The 27,751-nt window shown below is 41.2% G+C and overlaps 2 protein-coding genes across 2 annotated transcripts; one reads left to right on the top strand and one right to left on the bottom strand.

Moving 5' to 3' along the window:
- Positions 1–234: 234 nt before the first annotated feature.
- LOC130195467 (E3 ubiquitin-protein ligase TRIM21-like) lies at positions 235–2,620 on the bottom strand (the record flags this gene model as incomplete). Its single annotated transcript, XM_056417003.1, has 1 exon — positions 235–2,620. A coding segment is annotated over one exon (1,332 nt), but the record flags the coding sequence as incomplete, so codon positions are not given.
- Positions 2,621–11,513: 8,893 nt separating this feature from the next.
- LOC130194632 (ceramide kinase-like) lies at positions 11,514–22,447 on the top strand. The gene is made up of 13 exons (XM_056415660.1): positions 11,514–11,815; positions 12,293–12,427; positions 12,718–12,840; positions 12,920–13,045; positions 13,123–13,189; positions 13,305–13,450; positions 13,845–13,919; positions 15,002–15,154; positions 15,273–15,378; positions 16,018–16,097; positions 16,201–16,406; positions 16,488–16,714; positions 16,814–22,447. The coding sequence occupies exons 1-13, from the start codon at positions 11,680–11,682 to the stop codon at positions 16,899–16,901; spliced, it is 1,668 nt and encodes a 555-aa protein (XP_056271635.1). The 5' UTR covers positions 11,514–11,679; the 3' UTR covers positions 16,902–22,447.
- The last annotated feature ends 5,304 nt before the right edge of the window (positions 22,448–27,751 follow it).

The following is a 27,751-nucleotide window of genomic DNA, read 5'->3' as shown; positions in this document are numbered from 1 at the left end:
TTGGATTAGATGAGGAGTGATCTTGTTTTTAAAGGTTTTAAACCACCTAAAGTGGAGCTCTTTTTAACTACATCCTATACGTTAGCTAGTTTAATCTGAGTGTGCGGAGCATCATGTTTCAGTTTAAGGTACTATGACATAGAGACATCAGTTTTACATCTGAGCTGTTTCATAACCCGTTAAAACTTCCTCACAGTAACTTGACATACAGTACTTATCAAAAAATGACAAATACAGTGGAAACTCTTTGTTTTTATTCTGTTGATGATTTTGACAAAAACCCACGGTTGAGAAATAACTTTTCTTCGTCTGCAGCGAACGTTTTATGAACACAAGTAAGTGATGTTTAAACTTAATGTCAATAGATGTTGTCCCACTCTGAATCAAGACTTAAATCTGAATTAATCCCTAAAACAACAAATTAAACAAATCATATCTTAAATTTGAAATCAATCATAAGTTTATCAAATATAAAAATAGCTTTAAAAAAACAGGGAAATCCAGAAAATTGTTTCACAGAGGTTTTTCTGAACATTGAAACAAACTGTATTTTATGCAGTTTTATGTTCTTTTCTCTGAGGAAAATGTACTTTCTTACACAAAGAAGCACATTTGCCGGATTGAATATAATTCTGCAATCTTTTTTTTCACCTGGTTTACCTGGAAGCACGAGTCAATGTGCAAGCTACATTTCTAATATATGTATAATTCGAAAAACCTCTTAACTAAAACCCCAAACAGCACCACAATTTCAAAAGCACTTCTCAACAATTAAGGGGTCGCTGACATTTCCTGGTAATTTGTTTGAGAATGAAATACATCTTATACATACAATGAACAGACAATCGAAAGTTTTGGATTTGGCACCCAGAAATGAAAGGATTGTGGAGATGCTTCTTTATGAGCACTTTGTTTTCTGGTGATTCGACACTCACAGGTAGGCAATGCAGTCATGACACATTAGACTTCAGTAGATCCTCAGCTACACACCTGTATCGTTTCCTAATTTCTTCCACAGTTACTGTCGCATTGACAAAGTCTGTCTACAGAAAGGCATAAACACATGCTGCTGTCCATGTTCACGCTTCAGCAGGTGTCTCCAAGATCTTATTTTGCCTTCAGCAGCAGTGTGACTCTTCAGAGGGAAATATTCAATGAAAGAAATGAAAAATACATTGTTCACAATCTGAAAAATGAATGCATATAACAAACATCACTGATTAATATAATGTACATGAATTTAATTAAACAGTTGTGATGCTTTCTGTTTAAACCCAATGGGTCGGTTCTACTGAGCAGGATTTGCTTTCGGTTTCAAACCAAAGGGTCGGTTCTCAGTGTGTTTGACAGGAGTGATGATAAGAGGAACAGCGTTTTTACCACGAAGAATAACACTTGGACCAAAGTATGGGAAGAGTTTCTCAGTGAAGCAGCAGCCAGTAAAGGAGTAGATAAGAGCTGCAGCATCTACGTCATAGAAGGAGACCAGACCCTCCTCATAATCCACCAACACCCCCACCTTCTGAGGCCGAGACCTCAGAGAGACACGGACTGGAGGGTCAGCAAGAGCTGAGTACTCATTTTCATTCATCAAACATATCGTCCAGAAACCTTTCTGAGGAGACGCTGTGATGTTTCCCTTCCTGTTGATGGACTCTCTCACCACTCCTAAAGTCCACGCTGTCTTTCCTTCAACCTGAACCTCATAGTAAGATCTTCCTGAAGAGAAACTCTGCTTTGCTACGACATTACACCATCGATCAAATCTCTCTGGGTTGTTTGGATGATTCTTCTTTCCATTACCAAGTTTAACTTGTTTTCCATCATCAGACAGGATGAGTTCAGGATGTGCTGAATAAGGATCGAGAGTCACATCCACTGCAGACCGCTGGACCCTCTTCATCTCGCCCTCAAACAGCTTCTTCATCTGATTGCTGAGCGTCTCCTCCAGCTGCTTCACAGCTCTCATCACTGTCCCCTCATAGGAAGGTGGACGGACTCTGACTCCGGTCCAGTTCTTGGTGGGTGGAGCAGCCTTCAGGGTCCTGAGGCTCTGGAGGAGGTGGAGGTGGTCTTCAGAGCGTGAGAGCTGCTCCACCTCAGTGCTTCTCTTCTCCAGCTCACAGATTTCCTGTTCCAGCTCTTGGATGAAGCCTTCAGCCTGTTTCTCTGTGTTTCTGTGCTTCTCTTTGATCGTGAGGATGAGCTCGGCCTGGCTTCTCTCAACAGACTCCTTCAGAGCGGTCAAGACCTGAACACCACCTGCTATCTCTCTGTCTACTTGTTCCTCACTGAGCTGCACCGAGTGTTTGAGCTCCTGAATCTTCAGGCGTCTCTTCTGGATCATCTCCTTGGTTTCAGCCTCAGTCTTCTTCATCTCGGCCTTCTTTCCTTCACATTCTTCTTCCAGAGCTGCCTGTCTGAACTGAGCAGCCATCTCAGAGATGAAGGTGTTGACCTTCAGCTCAGGTCTGCTGGAGAAACGCTGGTTACAGTTGGGACACTGATAGGGGACATTGACGTTCCAGTGTCGAGTGATGCAGGCTTTACAGAAGTTGTGTCCACATGGTATGGTGACTGGATGAGTGAACACATCCAGACAGATGGAGCACAGGAACTGATCCTCATGGTGTGTTCACACCGGACGCGTCAAAATTTTGACGCGCGTCGAGATTACATGTTAAGTCAATGCAAAGCTGCGTCGAAGCTGCGTAGCTGCGTATTTTCCAGCGAGCAGCGCGTCAGACGCGTTTGAAGCAGCACGAATAGAGGGTTTGTCGCGGGGCGAACTCAGCGAACAGCGCGAACAGACGCAGCTCGTTGACGCGCGAGTTCAAATTTCCCAACTTTGGCAGCAAAGACGCGTGAGTCATAGTTGCGTCAACCAATCAGCGTTGAGCAGCTCCGCTCGTCATCGTCCTGCCGGTTGAAAAAAAATGGAAGACAAGATTATTATCGCCGTCTGTGGGCACCCCGAACTTTACGATACAACTCTTTATGCTTACCGAAACCGGAGCTATAAACATAAAGCGTGGAACAAGGTTGGAGAAGCCGTGGGACTTCCTGGTAAGTTTTGAATGTATGTATTTGCTTTTATTCTCGCTATTTGTTGTACTTTACCATCAACCAACCGCCGGCATATGTGTTTCATGGCAGAGGAGATCTGCCGCCGGAGGTGGAAAAGTCTCAGAGACACGTATCAAAGAGAGAAGAGAGAGAGAGCAGCGAGAAGCGCAGTGGGAGTGCAGCTCGGTCCACTAACAAGTGGAAGTCCTCTGCGGTCCTGTCGTTCCTCGATGCATTTATGACTCCGCCCCCGACGCGTCCGACGCGTCTGGTGTGAACACCCTTTTTTCGACGCGCGTCGAGCCTGCTGCGTCAGACGCGTAGAGAATTTTTTCGACGCGTCCGGTGTGAACGCACCATTAGTCAGCTGACAGCTGGCAGCAGCCATGTCTACAGTCTGAGGACAACACAAAGAAGAGAAAAGAAAAAGAGCTTAGAAGACGAAAGCACAGCCAACTCCTCTGATGGTACAATAGAGCCAAATTGATCATGAGTTTTATAAAAGAGTGATCTCTAACCTCCCCTTCCTCTTTAAGATCCTTGAGAAAGTGGTCGCAAACCAGTTGTGTGACTTTCTACATTGTGATAGTTTATTTGAGGAGTTTCAGTCATGGAGAAACGGGGAACTGGAGCCGCCGACGGGTTACGGGAATAAATGGTCGGCAGCGCCGACGGGACACGGGGAACTGGAGCCGGTGACAGGCCACGGGGATCAGGGGTCGGCAGAGCCGTCCGGACAGGGAAAACTGGAGCCGGCGACGGGTCACGGGGACCTAGAGCTTACGTCACAGAGTGCCCTGAGAAGCTGTGTCATAATCTTCCTTCTTGCGAGAAATAAACAGGACAAAGATACTTTGATTCAGAGACTTCATTCCTCCTCTCCAGAGTGACAGAGAAATCTTTCATCACACTCCCAGACCAGACAACACCGTGGTAGCAAGCTGTCAATCACCTGTTAGCCAATCACCTGGTAGTCCCGCCCCTAAAGCATCCCCTGCTTTATGGTCTGACTCTAAATGACCATAAGGGGCGTCGATCTTTTAATGAAGTATCGATACTAAAAATATGCTAAATCACATCGTGTTTAACGTACGGGTACTTTGTTAGCATCGCTACACCGTGCAGCGTGACAGCAGCAGATGTAGCGGACTAACATTCAAGCTAACCTAACTTTCCAAACGATATCGACATCTGAACGCTGATTGGCCGAGACGTGACACGTCCCATCAAAGATGTTCTATTGCGAAGAGCACCACTCCACATTTTCTCCGCGTCTCACTGCAGCCTCAACGGCAGCGGGCCAGGTGACAAAAATAATGAATCGGAACGCGTCTCTGATATTGTTCAGGGGGCCGGTCCAAATGTGGAGGCGGGCCGAATCCGGCCCGCGGGCCGTAGTTTGGGGACCACTGCTCTATACAACCAGAAAAATCGCCCCCTGGTGGTCAGGAGAGCAGCTTAACACAGCTTAACACATGAAGCATGGTCCCATCCTGGTGGTCAGTGATACTTGGTGTCTAGAATGCATGTTTCTATTCATTATCTTCCAAAAAACATGTAGGCTACTGTTACATTTCGTTGAAATTCTCATTCCATCCCATAGAATATTATTCATCTCTAAAAAAAAATACGACCACCGATGGACCTCAGCTCAACTTCACTCTGAGGGGAACTTCCTGTCCGAGGTTTTGAGCTCAAACAGGAAACAGGTCTGTGAATTAGCTGAAGCTAATGCTAGCTGTGACGGTATCCTGTGTAACCTTCAACTAGCCAGAGTTCAGTCCCTGTCGTTTGGTTTCTACCTGTTTGATCTACAATGACACATTTATATGGTTCATATTCTTTATACGATCAAACTAGACGCCAAACAATCAGATTCAAGTTTGAACTCAACGTGGACCAAATATTTTGTGAGTGTAGTTAACTTTGTAGAAGAGTGGACTCACCGGTGTTGGTCAGAGACTCTGTTGTGTTGTTGTTGTTGTTGAGTAAAAGCCGCTGGATTCAGTTGAATGTTTCTTGAAAGAGAAACAGAGAGACGTGTCTCGCTGTCTCTGACTCACTTTACTGACACTTCAGGAAAAGTGACTCTGCAGCTCCTCCTTCAGAGTTGATCCTCCTCTCAGAGGCCCGTCGCCAAGAGGGAGCGTGGAGGAAGTAATCACAACCTGAGCAGAAGTAAACAAATAAATACAACAATGTGAAAATACTCCTGAAAAGTCCTGCATTTAAAACATCTCTTAAGTTTAAGTAGTTTTAGCCAAATGTACTTAAAATATGATAAATACATGTTAATATGAATTCCACATACCAACAGCATTAATACGATTGGAGACTCAAGCTGAATGATAACTTACAGTAAACTAAATAATAAGGGATGTGTAATTAAGGTCAAATTATATGATTAAGTATTATCTTATCTTATTATCCCTTATTTATTTTTACTTTTTTTCATAATTAATGTAATGAAAATCAATTTAATACGATGTTAAATCGATACTATATTACTTTAAGTCGGATTATCTTCTCGGAAAATTTGGTAAAACTTTCATTAAACTTCACCAAATGATGGATAAACTAACCCTTAATTGATACCTTTTCTCATTTTTAAATGGAGGGCCGGCTGTAAAAAAACAAGTCACAACACAATGTTAAAATACAACGAAACATCTGACATTCAAAACTTCACTTAAGTTTAACTAGTGTCAGCCAAATGTACTTCAAGTATGAAAGGAAAGGGTTAATTAATACTTCATCCTTTAGTTTATCATAAACATTCATCACATGAAGGAACACTTCATCCTTTAGTTTATCATAAACATTCATCACATGAAGGAACACTTCATCCTTCAGTTTATCATAAACATTCATCATCACATGAAGGAACACTTCATCCTTCAGTTTATCATAAACATTCATCATCACATGAAGCAACACTTCATCATTCAGTTTATCATAAACATTCATCACATGAAGGAACACTTCATCCTTTAGTTTATCATAAACATTCATCACATGAAGGAACACTTCATCCTTCAGTTTATCACAAACATTCATCATCACATGAAGGAACACTTCATCCTTCAGTTTATCATAAACATTCATCACATGAAGGAACACTTCATCCTCCAGTTTATCATAAACATTCATCATCACATGAAGGAACACTTCATCCTTCAGTTCAACATAAACATTCATCATCACATGAAGGAACACTTCATCCTCCAGTTTATCATAAACATTCATCATCACATGAAGCAACACTTCATCCTACAGTTTATCATAAACATTCATCACATGAAGGAACACTTCATACTTCAGTTTATCATAAACATTCATCACATGAAGAAACACTTCATCCTTTAGTTTATCATAAACATTCATCATCACATGAAGGAACACTTCATCCTCCAGTTTATCATAAACATTCATCACATGAAGGAACACTTCATCCTTCAGTTTATCATAAACATTCATCATCACATGAAGGAACACTTCATCCTTCAGTTTATCATAAACATTCATCACATGAAGGAACACTTCATCCTTCAGTTTATCATAAACATTCATCATCACATGAAGGAACACTTCATCCTTCAGTTTATCATAAACATTCATCACATGAAGGAACACTTCATCCTTCAGTTTATCATAAACATTCATCACATGAAGGAACACTTCATTCTTCATATACAACCCCCGTACAGAGAGGGCAGAGTAGAGGGCTCATCATCTGTTTTTCTATATATAACCCTGACCTACACCCTCCTCCTCTTCCTCCTCTTCCTCCTCCTCCTCCTCCTCCTGCAGCATCCATCACGGGCCCGAGAGGATCTCCCCGTCGGACTCATTCATCTCCGCTCTCCGCCTCTCGGGGGAGGAGAGGACCCAAAAACAAGAGAGGTCACAGGGGGTCAAACTTCAAAATAAAAGCCTTTAACTCATGCACTCTAAAAAGCCCAACTTCAAATTTGTTGTCCTAACACATTTTTTTAAAGTTGAGTCAACAAATGCCTTTGAAAAAAGTTGAACGAACTCAAAATGTCAATTTCATTAATAAAGAGTGGAATCCACTAAAAATGTTAAGTTGAGAAAACTTAATATAGTGGTTTGGGCATCTGCTGAGGTAACTAAGGCCACTGCACATGTATGTCAGTAAACACACACACATATATATATATACAAATACATATATAAATACATATATATATGTAAATACATATATATACTACTTTAATCTTATATTTTAAATAATAAAATAATATAAAAATATTTTCTTTAGCCCCTGTTTAAAATACATTGGTTTTTGATACCATTGTTTGTTTATTATATTTAGATATGGATTAGATTTGGAAGGATATTGTCCATTGTTTAATGGCAGATTTGCTCCAGTTCAGGTTTTTGTCACTTATTGAATTAAAAGGAGCCTGTACCATGAGAGCAAATGTTTCCCTGTATTTTGCTCAATTTATTTATTTAATTTAACAGACTATGAAGATTGAAATACTATAATACTAATGTGTAGGAGGTGACTCTTGTATGAAAGTGGTATATTTTAGTTTTTAAAATCTGCATAAAAATGTCTTTTGACTTTTAAATTGTATTGTTACAGAATGGGAAGAAAAAAAAAAGAACATTTAAAAGAGGCGGTGAATATTTATTATAGTCTCTGTATGCTTGTTTTCTCAAGCAGCCCAGTTTCAAGGGAATGCCATTGTCCTTCTGTGTTGTATATATGTTCCATCATATACCATTGTGGCAGCGGGGGGTGTTAAGGCTCGGCTGCAGAGTGGGTGGAGCGGGGGTGTGGTTCAGGAAACGGTGTCTGATTGTCATCAGCTGGACTGATTTGTAATCAGATTGGTAATCAGTCCAGCTGATGACGATCTGTGTTGGTTATCTGAGTCTGTCTCCATAAAGGAGCTGGACAGACAGGAGATGAGAGGAGCGTGGAGAGCAGAGACAGTCTGCTGTCGGAATAAACCTTATTACCGAATATCCCTCTGGCTACTTGTTGCTTTAGGGGTGGGGAACCTACTCGTGATGGCTACACACGTGTCACAACCATGTTCCAAAGCTTGTTTCAAGGCCTTGATTTTGGATTCACAAAACAGAATTTTTTCTTTTTTTTCCTTTATGCAGCCATTTTGATTTTTAAGGATGTTGACCCTCTGCTGTCTATGTTCAAGTGTTGACACCTGGAATTCATATAGCTATGCAAACAAATGCTTAGTTATTGTTAATAAACATTTTGTGTTTGAAGAAGTTTGTTTTCTTTAACTGTTGACTTTTCCAAAGAAAACGGTGTACATTTTTAATTAATTTAAATGAAGGCAACGTTGCAAAGAATGTTGAGTGTACTCAAATAATGGGCAGTGAAATTTAGTAACAAAACATTTTTAGTTAAAAGTAAGTTCTCTCAAAAAACATTTCTCAACAAAAAATGTTAAGTGCTGTTGATGTATGTTTTTAATCTACAAGAACACACAATTTAAAGTTTCTCCAATTTAATATTTTAAGTGTTCTGAACTTAAGTACATGAGTAGATGTAACTATCAAATGCAATATTGTAAGTAGTGTTAACTTAAATACATAAGTACGTCTGAATAGTAATGTTACGTTTGACAAACTTAAGATATCACTTTGAGTGAACTTCTTATCATAAATTGACACAACACATTAGCCCTAAGTTGAGTGAACTCAAAAAGGCTTTGCAGCTGAATTCATTTATTATTGTTACGTAAACGTCCTGAAAACTCGCGGCACAAAGCTGAGAACACGTTTTTCGGTAAGTATTGATATAGAAGTATTCGTGCTTTTACTTCATTAAAGGATCCGAGCGCTTCTTTCCACCACCCGTCATCAAAACACCCCGCCACAATAAAATAATCATCTTGCAACTTTAAATTCAAATCGGCCTCAACTTTTCTCCAGTTTCACCTTTTCTTATCTAATTTAACTCTCTTTTGCAACTCACTTAGTTACTAGTTACAAGTTACTAAAATACATGTAAAACCCTCCTGGGAAACACATGTTTATAGCGTGAATATATACTCCGTAATTATCTTTATTTAATGAGGTGTGTATTATTGTAGTTATATATATATATTCTGTTTGTTCTGTTTATGTTTACGTGAATTATATTTTGGCAAAACATTTTTTGTTTAGTTTTGTTTCATTGAAGAGAGATAATTAAATGTGTACCAGTTCGAGTCAACGAGATTAAATGAATGATATCCAGATTAATTATAGTATTAATGATCATAAACAGGTTCAAGTAACAAAATATCAAACTGACTTTGTGCCTCATTTATTTATCGTTTATTATTATTAAACGTGAATTAAATGCAACCCGAGGGAGAAGTGAGATGCACCCAGACGGCTGAGTGAGTAACAACAGGTGTCAGGTGAGTCAGGAACCTTCAATCAAGCTGATTGAGGGTTCCAGTTCCAGTTCAACAAGTTTGATGATCGAACTCATGATCAAACTGGTTGAACTTGAACTCATTACTAAAGTATGCAAAAGAAAACAGCTGTGACGCACACACACACACACACACACACACGCACGCACGCACGCACACACACACACACACACACACACACACACACACACACACACACACACACACACACACACACACACACACACACACACACACACACACACACACACACACACACGCACACAGAGCGGTGGGTGCAGCAGCCGCGCCGCCTGCTGGTGTCTCTGAGTAACGCATCACATCCTGGAAAAACATGGAACTCACTTTTCTGAATGACATTTTAAATAAACATGTGATAATAATAATACATTATTAATAAACACCTTTAAAACCAGCAAAGACTAATGAAGATATTAAAGTTCACAATTATTTTACTGTGTACACTTTTATTTTGAAATGTTATACTATTATTATTATTATTGTTATTATTATTACTTATGACTAAATATAAGGTGTATCTTTTTTATTTTTTATTACTTATTTAAAACTATTTCCTCCTATTTATTTATGGAAGCTGCGCTCCTCCTCTCCCAGGATCAGCCAGACGACGTGATGACGTCACTGAAGACCGACGCCACCGATCTCTGGCGCCTTCAAGAGCTGTACAAAAAGTTGGAATTGTGAGGTATTTCACGCAAACGCAAGTAACCAATCAGTGAGAGGGGATCACATGCACATTGCTTTGTTTGAGACGTGTCCAACTCCTGTAAAGACATCAAAGTTCTGTTTAGTTTTCTCAGAAAGTATTTTGGGTTTATTCTAATACCCAAAACATTTGATTTCAAACTCTCTTTTAATCTCAACTACATCTATAAATGTTCCTTTTTTAAATTTCAACATCCCACAAAATATATATATGGTTAATGTACACATGTGATGATTGATAACGTTAGATTGCATATAATATGTTGCATTATATATATATATATATATATGTAGAATGCTTGAAGTATATTAATCTATCCAGTCATACCTTAGGAATAAGTTAAAAGGGTACATTTTTGAAACAAATTCAATATTTAATTTGATCTTTAAAGTTGAGTGTCTCTTAATCTCAACTCCATTTATAAATGTTCCTTTTTTTTATTTCACAACATATATACAGTATATGTGTAGCGGCATTCCGTCGTTGTTGTTTTCTGAATCCGCTAAAGAGCTGCAGACACAGTGACTTTCCTCTCACGCGCATGCCAGGAGACCGTTCATTTCCTTTTCTTTAGATTTTATTTTAAACAGCAAAAAATGCTTGCAAAGTATACAAAATAATAAACGTTCAAAACGATCTCATGGTCTTACGGTAAAAAAACTATATCCCTCATGTCTAATGCGGCTCTGTTCTTACACCTGTTGCCGTCATGACGTCATTAAATAGCCTGGCCCGAGCGTCAGTCATTAACATAAAGATCTTTTAATATATACAACTTATAGTTCCTCCAAAATGAGCATAAATCTAAATATTAAATTATAAACAATTCTGAAACTTAAATATACTAAAAACACACTTGTGGCTCTTACAATATGGTTAATAAACTAATGTAATGATTAATGTTAAATTAAATGTACTATTTTCCATTATATATATAATATATATATATGTAAAGTGCTTGAAGTGTATGAATCTATTTTCGAAATATCTTTTTTTTAAATTTATATTGATATATTGTGTTCATATTATATTTATATAATAACTAAATATAAAATACTAATTTCTGAAAATATTGTATTCATATAAATATGTATTTATTATTATTAATTCATATTTAATAAATATTATTACATATTTAATGAAGTTGAGTGTCTATTTTTCTGTTTGCTGTTATCACGCAAAGAGGCATGAACAACAAAATAGTTGAATCACGACATTAGATTTCTTTTTTTACGGCAGCACTTGAACGCACCACCAGACTCCTCCTACTTCCGGTAGAAAACCGCTATCTCCCACAGAAAAACATCCCCGAGGTGGAATCCGCTCCTTCGTGCCGCCGCTCCTCTCCGCCGTCATTATCGGGGCCTCTCCGGGCACTCAGAGCGAGCCATGCCCGGAGGGAGGTGACCGGCCCCGGGGCCGCTGCTGCTGCCTCCCCGGCCGGAGGACGGCCGGGGAGGGATGGAGAGGCCGCTGCTGCCGCTGCTGCTGTCCGAGCTCCGCGTCGGGAACGCGGCGTGCGACGTGAGCCTGAGCCGGTCCCGGCTCGGCTGGAACAGGCGGCCCTCCGGCCCGGTGTACCGCCCGTTCAGACCCAGTAAGACCCGGATGTGTGTGTCTGGTCTGTGTGCGCGTGTTGTGTCTGTCGGGCCTTTTGAAACCACGTGACGTGCTGTGAGGTAAACAAAGGACAGGGGGGGGTCTGTATATATATATATATATATATATATATGTGTGTGTGTGTGTAACTCTCTCTATATATATGTATTTATGTCTCTGTGTGTGTGTGTGTATATATATATATATATATATATATGCGTGTTTATTTGTGTGTGTGTGTAACTCTCTATATATATGTATTTATGTCTGTGTGTGTGTAACTCTCTCTATATATATGTATTTATGTCTGTGTGTGTGTAACTCTCTCTATATTTATGTCTGTGTGTGTGTGTGTAACTCTCTCTATATATATGTATTTATGTCTGTGTGTGTGTAACTCTCTCTATATTTATGTCTGTGTGTGTGTGTAACTCTCTCTATATATATGTATTTATGTCTGTGTGTGTGTGTGCAGGTGTGTCTCACAGCGTGTTGGTGTCAGAGGTCATCTCTGTCCGAGAGGAGGACAGCGTCAGGGGAACAGACGACGGCAGCTGGACAACAAAGATCAGAGCGAGAGAAGCAAAGGACTGCAGGCCGGCCTTCACAGGTAAACACACCTGGAAACACGCTGACGCAACATCTGGAAACTCATTTAACAAAACACCTGGAAACACAGTCGCACAATATTCATAAACACCACTTTTAATGCACCTGGAAACGTACATGAAGACATATTTAACACATCTGGAAACACACCTGTACCTGCACTCACATTCAAAACACCTGGAAACACCTTGACGGTCACCTGGAAACAGGCATGAGAAAAACTAATCATAAAAAACACATGTTTGACCATCAAGTGACCATTTCTGTTGTGTGTCTGTTGTTGTGTGTCAGTGCTGTACGTGGAGAGGTGTCAGCAGCACCGCTGGCGGGGTGCCGAGGTCACCTTCACCTGTCCAGAGGCGGCGTTGTGTCGGCGTTGGGTCGGCGCCATCGGGGAGCAGCTCGCCGTCATCGGTACGACTTCACGCCGACTCCAACACACACGGGGTCGTGACATCTTCATCTTCATCAATGTTGTTGTTGTTGTCTTCAGCCAGCAGACCCAAGCGCCTGCTGGTCTACATCAACCCGTTCAGCGGGAAGCGGCGAGGACAGAGCGTCTACGAGCAGCAGGTGGCGCCGCTGTTCGCCCGGGCCGGCGTCTCCACGCACGTCATCGGTACCCCCCCCCGCCCCCCCTCACTTCCTGTTCCCGTGCCTCCCTCTTTAATCCGTCTGCGTTGCTTGTTGCCGTAGTGACGGAGCACGCCAATCATGCGAGGGACCACCTGAGGACGGAGGCGGAGCTTCAGAAGATTGACGGGTGAGAGTTTCAGTTGAACGGCCGGGTGGACCGCCAAAATAAAAGCACCAGAGACTTTTTTTACACCTTTGAGGCGACGAACGAGGCGAAGTAAAGCGCGCGTCTCCGCCCTCAGGGTGGTGTGCGTCGGGGGGGACGGCATGTTCAGCGAGCTGGTGCACGGGCTGGTCTGGAGGACGCAGGTGGACGGCGGCGTGGACCCCGGCGGGCCGGACGCGGCGCTGCTGCCGTGCTCGCTGCGCGTCGGGGTCATTCCTGCAGGTCAGGAAGCGACTCGACCTCTTTGACTCGTTCCTCCTCTAGAGGACACGGCGACTCCTCCGGGAGCATGAGGACTCTCATTGCACGTTTTCAATGCATTTAAATAATTTTAGATGCCTTTAAATAATGTTTTAATGCATTTAAATAATTTTAGATGCCTTTAAATCATTTTACAATGCATTTAAATCATTTTTTTAATGTCTTTAAATCATTTTTTAATGCATTTAAATCATTTTCGATACATATAAATCATTTTTTAATGCCTTTTAAATCATTTTTGTATACATTTTAAAAGATGTTATGCATTTAAATAGTTTTTTTATTTATCTAAATAATTTTCAATGCGCGTAAATAATTTTTCGACACGTTTAAATAATTTCCCGATGTGTTTCAGGGTCGACCGACTGCATCTGCTTCGCCACCGTGGGCGCCAACGACCCCGTGACCTCTGCGCTGCACATCATCGTGGGTCAGTACCACCACCGAATGTCATTCGCTGGAAACGGGAAACCTTGAGTGGCGGGGGGCGGGGTCCAACTGGGAGTTATTCACCCAAATAAAGACACTTTATTGTGAAAATCTTATAGCCAACATTGAACTGGATTTATATAATATTATAGCTATACGTTTCCCGTGATGTGGCTTTTTCCCATTTTATCAATAGAAAAATAACAAGTTTCATTCTGGAGGTTTAGTTTGAAACATGATTAAATATCTTTCTGATTTAAAGACCAACCAATGACTGAAGATGAATCTACAATGAAAATTATTGTCAGCTGTCTCGAATTTGCAGGATAAATTATATTTAGCCTCATTTAAATTAATAATTGTTTGTATCCTTTTCCAGTCGTTCCTCATGGTTCTGGCCTCTTGCTGCCCTCTAGTGGTGGTTCAAGGGAACTTCAGTGTCACCTTGTACAGGTCACTCGTTCTCTGTGATGTAAAGTAGTCAAAACAAAACAACGGGGTTATAAAAATACACGCCAACATAAACATGTATGTAAAAACTGATCTTGTGGTCAAGGACACGAGGCACGAAAATAGAGTTCTAGTAAAATGGCATCCGCACGATGAGTAATTAAATACCATTCATTAAAACAAATATTTATTTTGTTTATAAAGAACCAGAAATACATATTTACAAAACTAATTATATATATATATTTTTGTGTGTGAATATTTAAAAAACTGTGTGTGTATATATATATTTCTTTTTATAAAGCTTAATTTTGTGTGTGTGTATATATATATATATATTTGTATTTTTTTATAAACGTAATGTGTGTGTGTATATATATTTGTATTTTTTTATAAACGTATGTGTGTATATATTTATATATTTCTTTTTTATAAAACTTAATTGTGTGTGTATATATTTGTATTTTTTTATAAACGTAAGTGTGTGTGTATATATTTGTATTTTTTTATAAACGTAATGTGTGTGTGTATATATTTATATATTTCTTTTTTATAAAACTTAATTGTGTGTATATATATATATATATATATATTTGCATTTTTTTAATAAACGTAATGTGTGTGTGCCCTCAGGAGACTCTCAGCCGATGGACGTGTGCACCATCCACCACAACAACACCTTCCTGCGGTACTCCGTCTCGCTGCTGGGTTACGGTTTCTACGGCGACGTGCTGAGTGACAGCGAGAGGAAGCGGTGGATGGGCCCGTCCAGATACGACCTGTCAGGTACCACCAAGCTGATCCTTAAAGGTTACTGCAAGGAGCTTTCAATGTGTGTTGACTTTGGCGGCCCCTGTGGACAGAAGCGGTATTGCTCCCCTGTGACCGTTGCTGTTGACTGCAGGTGTGAAGATGTTCCTGACTCATCACTACTATGAAGGAACGCTTTCCTACCTGCCGGCCACAGGCATCATGGGAACGCCGCGGGACGCCGCCAAGTGTCGATCTGGGTGAGACGGATGATGTATTTTTAAGTTTCAGTTTAGGACAAAACTGTAATTATTTATATGTGTGCGTGTGTTTTATTTCGAATATATATATATATATATAAAACCAAACTAACTATTTATATATATATTTGTGTTTATGTGAATATATATTATAATTTCTGTTATATATATATATATATATTAGAAATAAAAATGATATTTTTACAAAAATTGTATTTATCTTTATTTGTGTGTGTGTATGTGTATATATATATATATTCAACAAAAAGAAACATTGGAAAAAATAATAATAATTCATATATACGTTTGTGTATGTAAGCGTGCGTATATATATATATGCACACATGTATTATTATTTAAAAATGTGTTATATATATATAATAAAACCAAAGTAATTATTTATATATATATTTGTGTTTGTATGTGTACATATATTTATATATACAGTATACAAAAAAAAGAAACATCGAAAAAAAATATATATATAATCTACTATACGTTTGTGTGTATATATGAAATATAAATTATTTATATAATCTACAAAACTGTAATTATTTATATATTTTGAGTATCTATCCATATATATATGTGTATATATATTTAAATTGCTACTATATAACACCGTCTGTATGTTTCCAGCTGTTTGGTCTGTCAGCAGAACGTGAAGCGACTTTCAGAGAAAGCCGAGCGGTACGAGGCGGACGAGGCGTCGGACATCGGTGAGTCGACCTGAAGCTCCTGGAACTCTGCAGCCAATCAACGTTGTCCTCTGGCAGCAGAAGAAGACTCCACTCTGTCGTTTTGTGGGGGTGTTTCTTTCAGAGAGTGAGGGCGAGTGGAGGACCATCAGAGGGAAGTTCTTGGCCATCAACGCTGCCAGCATGAGCTGCGCCTGCCCCCGCAGCCCCAAAGGCCTCAGCCCCGCCGCACACCTGGCCGACGGCACCACCGACCTCATCGCGGTGCGGAAATGCTCCCGCTTCGACTTCCTCCGGCACCTTTTGCGGCACACCAGCAAAGACGACCAGGTAACAGATACCACCCCCCAGAGAGAGACCTCCCCTTCCAGAACCTCCCTCACTGTCTCCGCTCTGCCTCTGGACCCCTAGTTCGACCTGACCTTCGTGGAGGTCCACCGGGTGCGGCGCTTCCGCTTCACGCCGCGTCACTGCCAGAGCGACTCGGACCTGGACCTGGACCTGGACATGCGGGAGAACGGCAAACGCCAGATCTTCCGCAAGATCTGCCGAGACCACCCGGCGTGCGGCTGCGCCCCCGCCTACAGCAGCTGGAACTGCGACGGCGAGATCCTGACCCCCGCGGCCATCGACGTCCGGTACGACGACCCCGAAGGAGTCCGTTTTACTTTCAGCAAATATTTTAACCCAGGTTTAAATGTCTTTAAGCTTCTTCTTCTTTGTTGGTTTTTTCCCAGGGTGCAATGCCAGTTGATCAAGCTGTTCGCGCGAGGGATCGAAGAACCAACGGTGTTTGAGGACCTCGCCAACCCCTCTGCAATATAGGCCCCATGACCCGGTTCTCTGGTCTGGTTCTGTGGACTCGAACCCGTTTTGGGGTGAAGTCGTAGTTTCATCTCCTCTTGGCTTGAACTGGTCTTGACTGTGTTGGACTTGTCTGCCTTGTGGCTTGTTTGGACCGACTTGTGTTGGGTCAACCGAGTCCAGGTGTTGGTTCAGCAGAGTCCGACTGAAGCCCATTTTCGAAGTACTCGAGTCCGGTCTTGGTCCAGAGACCTTTTTGCCTCGTCATGGTCTCGCCGATTCTTTACTTTCGGCCTTTCTCTGCCTCGTGTTGTTGGCCCTGAGCCTCCAGACATTCTCTCCATTCTCACCTCCACATGAGATCCAAACTCATTTCTAGATCGACTTTGATTCGTTGTGTTTCTCAATCGGGTCTCAAGATGTTTTCTTCTTATATCAGGACCTTTTTGATGACTGAGTCCCCCCCCACCCTCCACTCTCCCCCCTTCAGCCGTTAAGAACAGTTTTTTAAAGATATTTATTCTAAATTGTTACAGAAATCTTATCTCATTTGCACTTTTTTAAATGCTGGATTTGGAATCAACTGTTACATGTTTCAAGAATGCCAGACGCCTTCAGTCACCGCGAGGGTCGTGTAATCATTAGGGGTCAGGCGGCTGATTCCCAATCATGTAGGGTAGAGTTTAGAGTAGAGGGTAGTGTATAGCAAAGGGTAGAGTATGGTAGGGTAGCAGGGCTCTCAAGTTTTGAAGACAGGCAAGAGTGACATTTCCCATGAGCAGCATCCCTCCCCCCCCCGCAGAATGAAATTTTCGGATATCAGTCAGTCGCGCGCAATTCCAGGATGCTTTATTTTCATTGGTTGCTGGATTAAATCTTACCCAGATACAACAGATACGGGGTTTTTTTCTGATTGGCTATTGTGGAGCCCATTTCTTTTTTTTGGTTGGCTGATAAGTGGCTCCACACAGCAGAACTCCAGGGAAGCGCTTGATTCCTCCACGGTGAGGGCAGCGCGGCTCATGTTGGCGCGCTGCGGCACATTAAAACATTAAATAGCCGAGAGTTTTTTTCAGCGTGAGAAATACGATGTGTGGCGGGAGTGCGTGACTTAAGACCGAAATGCATGAGTCTCACGCTCAATGCGTGACACTTGAGAGCCCTGGGGTAGAGTGTAGTATAGAATAGAGTCGGGTAGAGTACTGAACATGGTCAGAAAAATAATGCCGACAGGACATTTACTCCCCAGCGTTGGGCCTTCCTCTCGGCGTCTTTATGTTATTTTTCTTTTCTTTTTTTATTGTCTCCAGTCCTCCATCGATTCTCAGGAAAGCCGGAGTTCAATCGTAACTGCGACTTTTAAATTGTTAATTACATTACATTACATGTCATTTAGCAGACGCTTTTATCCAAAGCGACTTACAATAAGTGCATCAACCTAGAGTACAAACTAAGAAAATGGTGAATGGTTTTATTTCCCAGCAATTCAGAAAAAAGCAGAAAAAGAAACTCAAATTCCTCCCAAGAAGTTTTCTTCAGTCTTGCTGCGTGAATGTTCTGAAGTGTTCCGGTTCTTGTCGAGCCATCGAGGACTTCAACCGCCAAAGATGGCGATTACAACCAAAAGGAAACGGTCTTTCCAGATCCGTGTGCGGAGTGTCGATACGTCGACACGCGGCCCAGACCAAAGGTAGCCGGGGAGGAGAATGTTAAGAATGGCTTGCAGCCGAGTTAACTGCTGCCTCTCAGCCCAATGGAGGCCTCCAAGCACTTTACATACAGACTCTTCTTGTTTCTCATCTATTCAGTTTATATTGTAGAGCCCATTCTCACACATTACACATGTGAATCAGTGCTTTACAATCTGTACACAGACATCCCTGTCTACCCTACTCTACCCTCTACCATACTCTATTCTACCCTCTACTCTACCATACTCTACTCTATTCTACTCTACCCAACCCTACCATACTCTACTCTACCATACTCTATTCTACCCTACCTTCTACCATACTCTACTCTACCATACTCTATTCTACCCTCTACTCTACCATACTCTACTCTATTCTACCCAACCCTCTACTCTACCATACTCTATTCTACCCTCTACTCTACCATACTCTATTCTACCCTCTACCCTACCATACTCTACTCTACCATACTCTATTCTACCCTACCCTCAACTCTACCATACTCTATTCTACCCTACCCTACTCTACTCTACCATACTCTATTCTACCCTACCCTCTACTCTACCATACTCTATTCTACCCAACCATACTCTACTCTACCATACTCTATTCTACCCTACCCTCTACTCTACCATACTCTATTCTACCATACTCTATTCTACCCTCTACTCTACCATACTCTATTCTACTCTACCATACTCTATTCTACCCTACCATACTCTATTCTACTCTACCCTACCCTACCATACTCTACTCTACCATACTCTATTCTACCCTACCATACTCTATTCTACCCTACCCTCTACCCAACCCTACCATACTCTACTCTACCATACTCTATTCTACCCTACCCAACCCTACCATACTCTACCATACTCTATTCTACCCTCTACCATACTCTACTCTATTCTACCCTCTACTCTACCATACCCTAGCCTACATTATTTTACCCTACCCTCTACTCTACGTACTCTATTCTAGCCTACCCTCTATTCTAGCCTACACTATTTTACCCTCTACTCTACCCTACTTTACCCTACCCTCTACTTTACCCTACCCTCTAGTCTACCATACCCTACTCTATTCTAACCTCTACCATAATCTAGCCTACACTATTCTACCCTCTACTTTACCCAACCCTCTACTTTACCCTACCCTCTACCATACCCTACACTATTCTACCTCACCCTCTACTCTACCATACTCTACCCTACATCGACGCCATTGGGCTGAACGTCACCAGTTAACACGGTCTCTCGTTAGGCCAAACCACCTGGCGGTCTGAATTCTAATAAGCATTCAAACACACTATTGACCCAGAGTGTCCTCTTCATTTATTAATTAATGTGAACTTCTCTCGGCCAACAGAATATCATTTAACACAAAACCAAATGTTTAATTGTGTCGTGTTGCTGGATGTTTCTGTGTTTATTGATATTGAAGTTTTGGATCATTTTTGTTTTGTTGCAGTGTTAATATTATATATATCCAACAATCTGCTTGTGCAGAAATAAGAGAGCCATGTGCATTGTTTGTGTTTGGACAGGTTGTATTTACATGCGTTTATTATGTTCATCGCGGCGTTGCATTTTCTCCACTGAGGACGGTGAAAATGTCCCAAAACATGTTCCTGCTTTCAAGAGGATGAACCCTTTTTTAGATTTAAGTGACTCCGTCACCTTTCCTCCTTCCTCTTTCCTCCACCCTCGGGAAAACTGGCCATGTTTAGACTTCACTAGAAGCAGAAAATCGTCAAGAGAAATATATTATCTTAAATTATATTATAAAAAACAAAACAAATGTTTTCCTCTAAAACCGCTAGAAGAGATTTGACTGGACAGGAAGTTGACGAGCGATCCGGTTCCCCCTCTGCTGCCGTCGAGCTGGACTCGAGCCGACGGAGGAGGGAACCGGGAGCGGCTCACGGACGCCAACAGTCCAAAGACCGGCGGCGGGTTTGATCCCGTCGTCGACCTCCCAGGTCCGACTTCTTGAACCCAATCGAACCCGACGAGAACGCATTAATGATGCAGCATGTGATGGAGGCAAACGGTCTCCTGTTATACAATCAGTCTTAATGTTTAATGTAAAACCTCCGAACAACAACCACCAACCAAAGGTGCACACGGATAGCTGACTGAGGGGTTATTTTAGTGGTTAATATCTATTTATTTACATTTAGTGGTCTAACTATGAGTTGAATGTCTTTGTCTTTATTATATATATTTAGTGCCCAGTCATACCAGGAACTGGCTCATTAATTTGCGTTTTTTTCTTAGTGATAATAGTCCCAGAGAGCTATATTCACGTATTATCGAGCCGCGTAGCTAGCTCGCTACTAGCTAACGGCGCATTCACAATTCATATAGAACCGAAAAAGAAGTGACATAAAGAAAATACTTAACGAGGCTTTATAGAAGCTCAGTGACATCGCGACGGCTCGCGGGGTGAACTACGTTACCCGGGACACGCTAACGACTAGCATGCTAGCGAGGTGGGAACACGCAAGGGCGTCGTTCTGTTCCGTCTCCATTTCATGAGTTAGCACCTTAGCTCGGTCGCTAACGGGGACGAGTTCACGCAGTTGATTTTTAAAAAGTGTCGTTGTACCATTTCACGCCCAACGTCGAACTGAAGCTAATCAATTTATTTGACCGTTTTTTAGATGTTGACTGAGCCTGATTTACCAGATTTACCAGCACACAGTTTATTCTGAGATTGAAGAAATTTCCGTCATGACGCTATGACAAACACGACCGTTCAAAAGTTTGGGGTCACCCAGACAATTTGGTGTTTTCCATGAAAACTCACTTTTATTTATCAGATGAATTCAAAATGAATATCAAATCTAGTCAAGACATTGAGGAGGTTATAAATCATGTTTATAGTAAATATTAATGTTGTCTTCTTGTGGCTCAAAGGAAGGCCAGATTTATAGCTTCAGCAGCAGCATAACTGTTTTCAGCTGCGCTCACATAAAAAGGGTTGAAAGGGTTTTCTACCCCTCCGCTAGTCTTCTAAGGCGATAACACAATGTACCATTAGAACCCTGGAGATGGGCCTCTACACACATCTGGAGAGACTTCATTAAACACCAGAGAATAGTCATGTACACATTAACTATGTAGAGAGTCTCACACACTCGCGATTTAATGTGATCTTCATTGATAAAACAGATCTTTGAATAATAAGGACATTTCTACGTGACTCCAAACTTCTGAACGGTCGTGTATAACTTTACCGGTTTCCTATCGTTTACGTTCTGCACACTTTGCGTTAGCTTGCCGTTGGTTAGCATGACGTCGTTTTCACAGCGTCCCTCAGAGACGGTCTGAATGTCATCTGAAAAAATCTAATTCGGAACCGATAGTGAAGAAATTAATAGATTTTCCCACTTAAATTTTTTCTGTCGTGTGAATGCTGTGACCTCAGTAAAATATGTAATCGTGGATTATAATAAGTATATTGAGTTTTAAGACTTAACTCTGGTTGTTTTACTCACAGCATGGAGAACCTGTAGAACGAAGGATTAGTCGTTCTTTTGAAAATACAGAAGCTTTAAAGTAAATTATCTTTCTGATTTGAGTTTCTCTATGAAATCTGAAAACTAACTAAAACGTCCACAAAGTCCAAAAGTCGTGTTTGTTTTCAAACTTCCAGAATGACCACGTTTCACTCCGTGACTCGTTGGTTTCCTCTCATTTAAACCTCTAACTAACTGGAGATATTTTCATTTTCAATCCTGTAGCTCCAAATGTTTGTTCTCATGTTTGAGTCGAGCTGTACGTGATCTCTGATCTCTGATCTGTGTTCTCTGATCTGTGTTCCTTCTGCTGTTTCAATCATCAGGAATAAAAACAAACTTATTCAACACTTTCACTTGTTCACTTATTGTTCACACCTAACGTGCGTATTTATAAAAATGTAATTATATATATTTACAAAACTAATTATACATATTAATATATATATTTACAAAACTAATTAATATATATTTAAAAAATGTATATATGTATATTTACAAAACTAATTATTTATACTTATTAATATATTTACAAAACTGTTATTATATTAATATTATATATTTAAAAAACTAATTATGTATTTGTGTATATATATATTTACAAAACTTAATATTTATATATATATTTACAAAACTAATTATTTATACATGTATAGTTTGTGTGTGTGTTTTATATATATATATGCACAACAAATAATTTGTGTGTGTTATTAGTCTTGTGAAATCCACATTTACTTCATAATTACAAGTTGAATCCAACACTTTTTTCCACTACCTTAAGGACTTTAAGGAAACGAGTGCTCCGGTTACTGAGGTGACGCGTCACGTTAATAACCCATAGAGAGCGGATCAAACAGGAGCATTAATAAAGGTCATACATAAAGGTCATAAAAAGATCAGCCGTGTGTTGGCGGATCGATGCTCTGCGTCCAGGCCGGTGATCACAGCTCGTTAAGGAAGTGGGATCCATTAACCTCGTTAAGGCCTCGAAGCCAACACAACGGAAACTCTGGTCCCCGTGTTGACGCGGTAAATAATCGGACCAATAAAGCCGGAGGGTCGATGCCCGATGGGGGGTACATAAGGTGGAGAAGCTCGGACCCCGACATCCAGTCTGCAGGTCTGATCCGGCTCGGTCTGGTCTCTGAGAAGGATCCGTCCAGGTGAGTTTCCTCCTGGGTCCACGAGCTCCATTTGACCGTCTTTTGTTCATTTTTTATTTTAATGTATTATTTATTTTATTGTATCTTTATTTTAATTTAATTAACACTCGTCTTTTGTTCATTTTAAATTTAAATTTTTTTTTTTTTTTTAATCTTTATTTTAATTTAATTAACACTCGTCATCTATTTAATATATTTTTTTAACTGGCTGAATACAAAGAATATTATATATATATATTTTTATATCTCTATGTTCTTAGATTTTTATTTATATTATATTTGTTATATATTTATATATATGTATCAAATTTATAAGGATTTTGAAGGCAGAGGCGATCAAACTATAATCACTTTAATTAAACAGGTGGCATATTTATGATTATATTAATATCTCTGCCTGTTTTTTAACTTACATTTCGTCGTGTTTGTAAGTTTTGTAAATTTTCAGGTTGAAAATCTAAACTGTTAAGATTGTGTTACTTTACTTAAAGTTAAAATTTAGTTTGAGCTTTTAAAAATAGGATTAAAAAAAAAAAAATTTACTTAATTTACATATCCAAAAATATGAGGATGGCTATTTGTGTCATTCCAAAACCAGTGGCATCAATCTGCTTCTAAATAACAACCTTCCGTCTTCTTGGGAAGCTTTCCACCTTATTTATTCTATAAATAATGATGTTTATTATATAAATAATTATATCTATTATATAAATAATTATATGTATTATATACGTGAAGAGGGGTCGACAAACGATTGTTGTCAGTAATCTTAATTTGTATAACTCTGATATGAACCTGATCTCAATGTTTATTTAGGAAGCTCGGATCACAACATCTGCTCATTTTATAAATGTTTTTAATGTAAAATAATTCAATACAATGAGAGACCTGAACATAAAAGCCTTCACAAGCTAATTTAAATGCATTATATTATTTTAAAAATTGATGTTCGAGCTCACAAAACTCACATTGCAGGTATGAAACTTTCACTTCCAAGAACATCTTTGTGAAGTAATTGAATCTCCAGAGGTCCAGAACAAAACAAATGCACCGGTCTGATTCATATTTGATTTACTATTTGTCTCCTCAGGAAATCGTCGACCTCATCTTCATCATCTTCTTCATCCTCGTCCTCATGATGCCCTCCGTGAGTGTGACTCGGCTGCTCCTGCTGTCGGCCCTCCTCCACCTCACCGCGTCACTTCCTGTCAGGTAACAAGTCATTCTTTTGAAGCATCTGTATATATTTAATATTTTCTGATGGTGTTTAAAAAAAAATGTGTTTATGTATGGCACGTCTTCCTGTCATGTGACCCCAAGTGATGAAGACGAGGCGGAGAGTTTCCTGACTCTGATCAGACGCCTGAACGCACCGTGGTCTCTGTCCAGGGTGGACTCTGCAGACGCTCTGCTCGAGGCCAGACTCCGGTGAGTTCACGCCCACGGAAGAGAAAAACCCAAAGTACACTTCGTGGTGAAGCGGATTCATCCGTGGAGCTCGTAGCGTCTTCATTTTTTATCAAAGACTTCGACACAATCATAAAAAAAGAATTTTCAGTGCTTCACTTTTCTGATCTGGAAGTGTTTTCTTTGTTTCTGCTGCCATCAAGTGGCCAGAAAAAAAACACAACAAAAAGCATTTCTCAGTGTTTCGTTGCAGTCCCGTCGATGCAGCTTTGCCCTCCCACCTCGACTGAGTAGTGTCGCGCTCACGGTGAGTGAAGGTGCGTCATGCACCTCTGTGGACAGCACACACCTCACGACTGTGGTGTGTGTTTCCAGGCAGCTGCTGTCTGCAGGTCCGGACCGCCGGAGGCAGCTGGGAGACATCGAGTTCTCCAACCGGTACTCCGAGTTCCTGCGATCGAAAGCCAAACACAGCTCCGCCTGCGCCTTCCTGCGCCGCCTGCAGAGCGTCAAGAGGAGGTGCGACGCTGCAGACACGTTGTTGATCTCAGGCCGTCGGGAACACGGCGAAGTAGAAACCGTTGAAAAGTTACCCGCTAAATGGAAATAGCATCGGTCTCAACCCGAGAAGGTTCTGTTTGCCGTTGTGCTGATGATATTAATGGAAATGTGCATTAAGCTATGAGGATTCAAACAACTACAAAGGTCGGGCGACATTAACTACAAAGGTCGGGCGACATTAACTACAAAGGTCGGGCGACATTAACTACAAAGGTTGGGCGACATTCGCTACAAAGGTTGGGCGACATTAGCTACAAAGGTTGGGCGACATTCGCTACAAAGGTTGGGCGACATTAACTACAAAGGTTGGGCGACATTAACTACAAAGGTAGGGTGACATTCGCTACAAAGGTTGGGCGACATTAACTACAAAGGTTGGGCGACATTAACTACAAAGGTTGGGCGACATTAACTACAAAGGTTGGGCGACATTCGCTACAAAGGTTGGGCGACATTAACTACAAAGGTTGGGCGACATTAACTACAAAGGTTGGGCGACATTAGCTACAAAGGTTGGGCGACATTCGCTACAAAGGTTGGGCGACATTAGCTACAAAGGTTGGGCGACATTCGCAACAAAGGTTGGGCGACATTCGCTGCAAAGGTTGGGCGACATTCGCTACAAAGGTTGGGCGACATTAACCACAAAGGTTGGGCGACATTCGCTACAAAGGTTGGGCGACATTAGCTACAAAGGTTGGGCGACATTAGCTACAAAGGTTGGGCGACATTAACTACAAAGGTTGGGCGACATTAACTACAAAGGTTGGGCGACATTAGCTACAAAGGTTGGGCGACATTTGCTACAAAGGTTGGGCGACATTAACTACAAAGGTTGGGCGACATTTGCTTCAAAGGTTGGGCGACATTAACTACAAAGGTTGGGCGACATTAACTACAAAGGTTGGGCGACATTAACTACAAAGGTTGGGCGACATTAACTACAAAGGTAGGGCGACATTCGCTACAAAGGTTGGGCGACATTAACTACAAAGGTTGGGCGACATTAACTACAAAGGTTGGGCGACATTAACTACAAAGGTTGGGCGACATTAACTACAAAGGTTGGGCGACATTAACTACAAAGGTTGGGCGACATTTGCTACAAAGGTTGGGCGACATTAGCTACAAAGGTTGGGCGACATTCGCTACAAAGGTTGGGTGACATTCGCTTCAAAGGTTGGGCGACATTAGCTACAAAGGTTGGGCGACATTAACTACAAAGGTTGGGCGACATTAACTACAAAGGTTGGGCGACATTAGCTACAAAGGTTGGGCGACATTCGCTACAAAGGTTGGGCGACATTAGCTACAAAGGTTGGGCGACATTCGCTACAAAGGTTGGGCGACATTAACTACAAAGGTTGGGCGACATTAGCTACAAAGGTTGGGCGACATTAACTACAAAGGTTGGGCGACATTAACTACAAAGGTTGGGCGACATTAACTACAAAGGTTGGGCGACATTAACTACAAAGGTTGGGCGACATTAGCTACAAAGGTTGGGCGACATTAGCTACAAAGGTTGGGCGACATTCGCTACAAAGGTTGGGCGACATTAACTACAAAGGTTGGGCGACATTAGCTACAAAGGTTGGGCGACATTTGCTACAAAGGTTGGGCGACATTAACTACAAAGGTTGGGCGACATTAACTACAAAGGTTGGGCGACATTCGCTACAAAGGTTGGGTGACATTCGCTTCAAAGGTTGGGCGACATTAGCTACAAAGGTTGGGCGACATTAACTACAAAGGTTGGGCGACATTAACTACAAAGGTTGGGCGACATTAGCTACAAAGGTTGGGCGACATTCGCTACAAAGGTTGGGCGACATTAGCTACAAAGGTTGGGCGACATTAGCTACAAAGGTTGGGCGACATTAGCTACAAAGGTTGGGCGACATTAGCTACAAAGGTTGGGCGACATTAGCTACAAAGGTTGGGCGACATTAGCTACAAAGGTTGGGCGACATTAGCTACAAAGGTTGGGCGACATTCGCTACAAAGGTTGGGCGACATTAGCTACAAAGGTTGGGCGACATTAACCACAAAGGTTGGGCGACATTCGCTACAAAGGTTGGGCGACATTAACCACAAAGGTTGGGCGACATTAGCTACAAAGGTTGGGCGACATTAACTACAAAGGTTGGGCGACATTAGCTACAAAGGTTGGGCGACATTAGCTACAAAGGTTGGGCGACATTAACTACAAAGGTTGGGCGACATTAACTACAAAGGTTGGGCGACATTAGCTACAAAGGTTGGGCGACATTAACTACAAAGGTTGAGCGACATTAGATACAAAGTTTGGGCGACATTAGATACAAAGTTTGGGCGACATTCGCTACAAAGTTTGGGCGACATTAACTACAAAGGTTGGGTGACATTCGCTACAAAGGTTGGGCGACATTAACTACAAAGGTTGGGCGACATTCGCTACAAAGGTTGGGCGACATTTGCTTCAAAGGTTGGGCGACATTTGGGACTCATTACTTTCCTGCGATAGCCTCAGATCCCAGATTCTTT

This window comes from Pseudoliparis swirei, chromosome 6 (assembly GCF_029220125.1).
Source record: "Pseudoliparis swirei isolate HS2019 ecotype Mariana Trench chromosome 6, NWPU_hadal_v1, whole genome shotgun sequence".
Lineage (NCBI taxonomy): Eukaryota > Metazoa > Chordata > Actinopteri > Perciformes > Liparidae > Pseudoliparis > Pseudoliparis swirei.
This window is presented reverse-complemented; position numbering and strand designations above follow the sequence as displayed.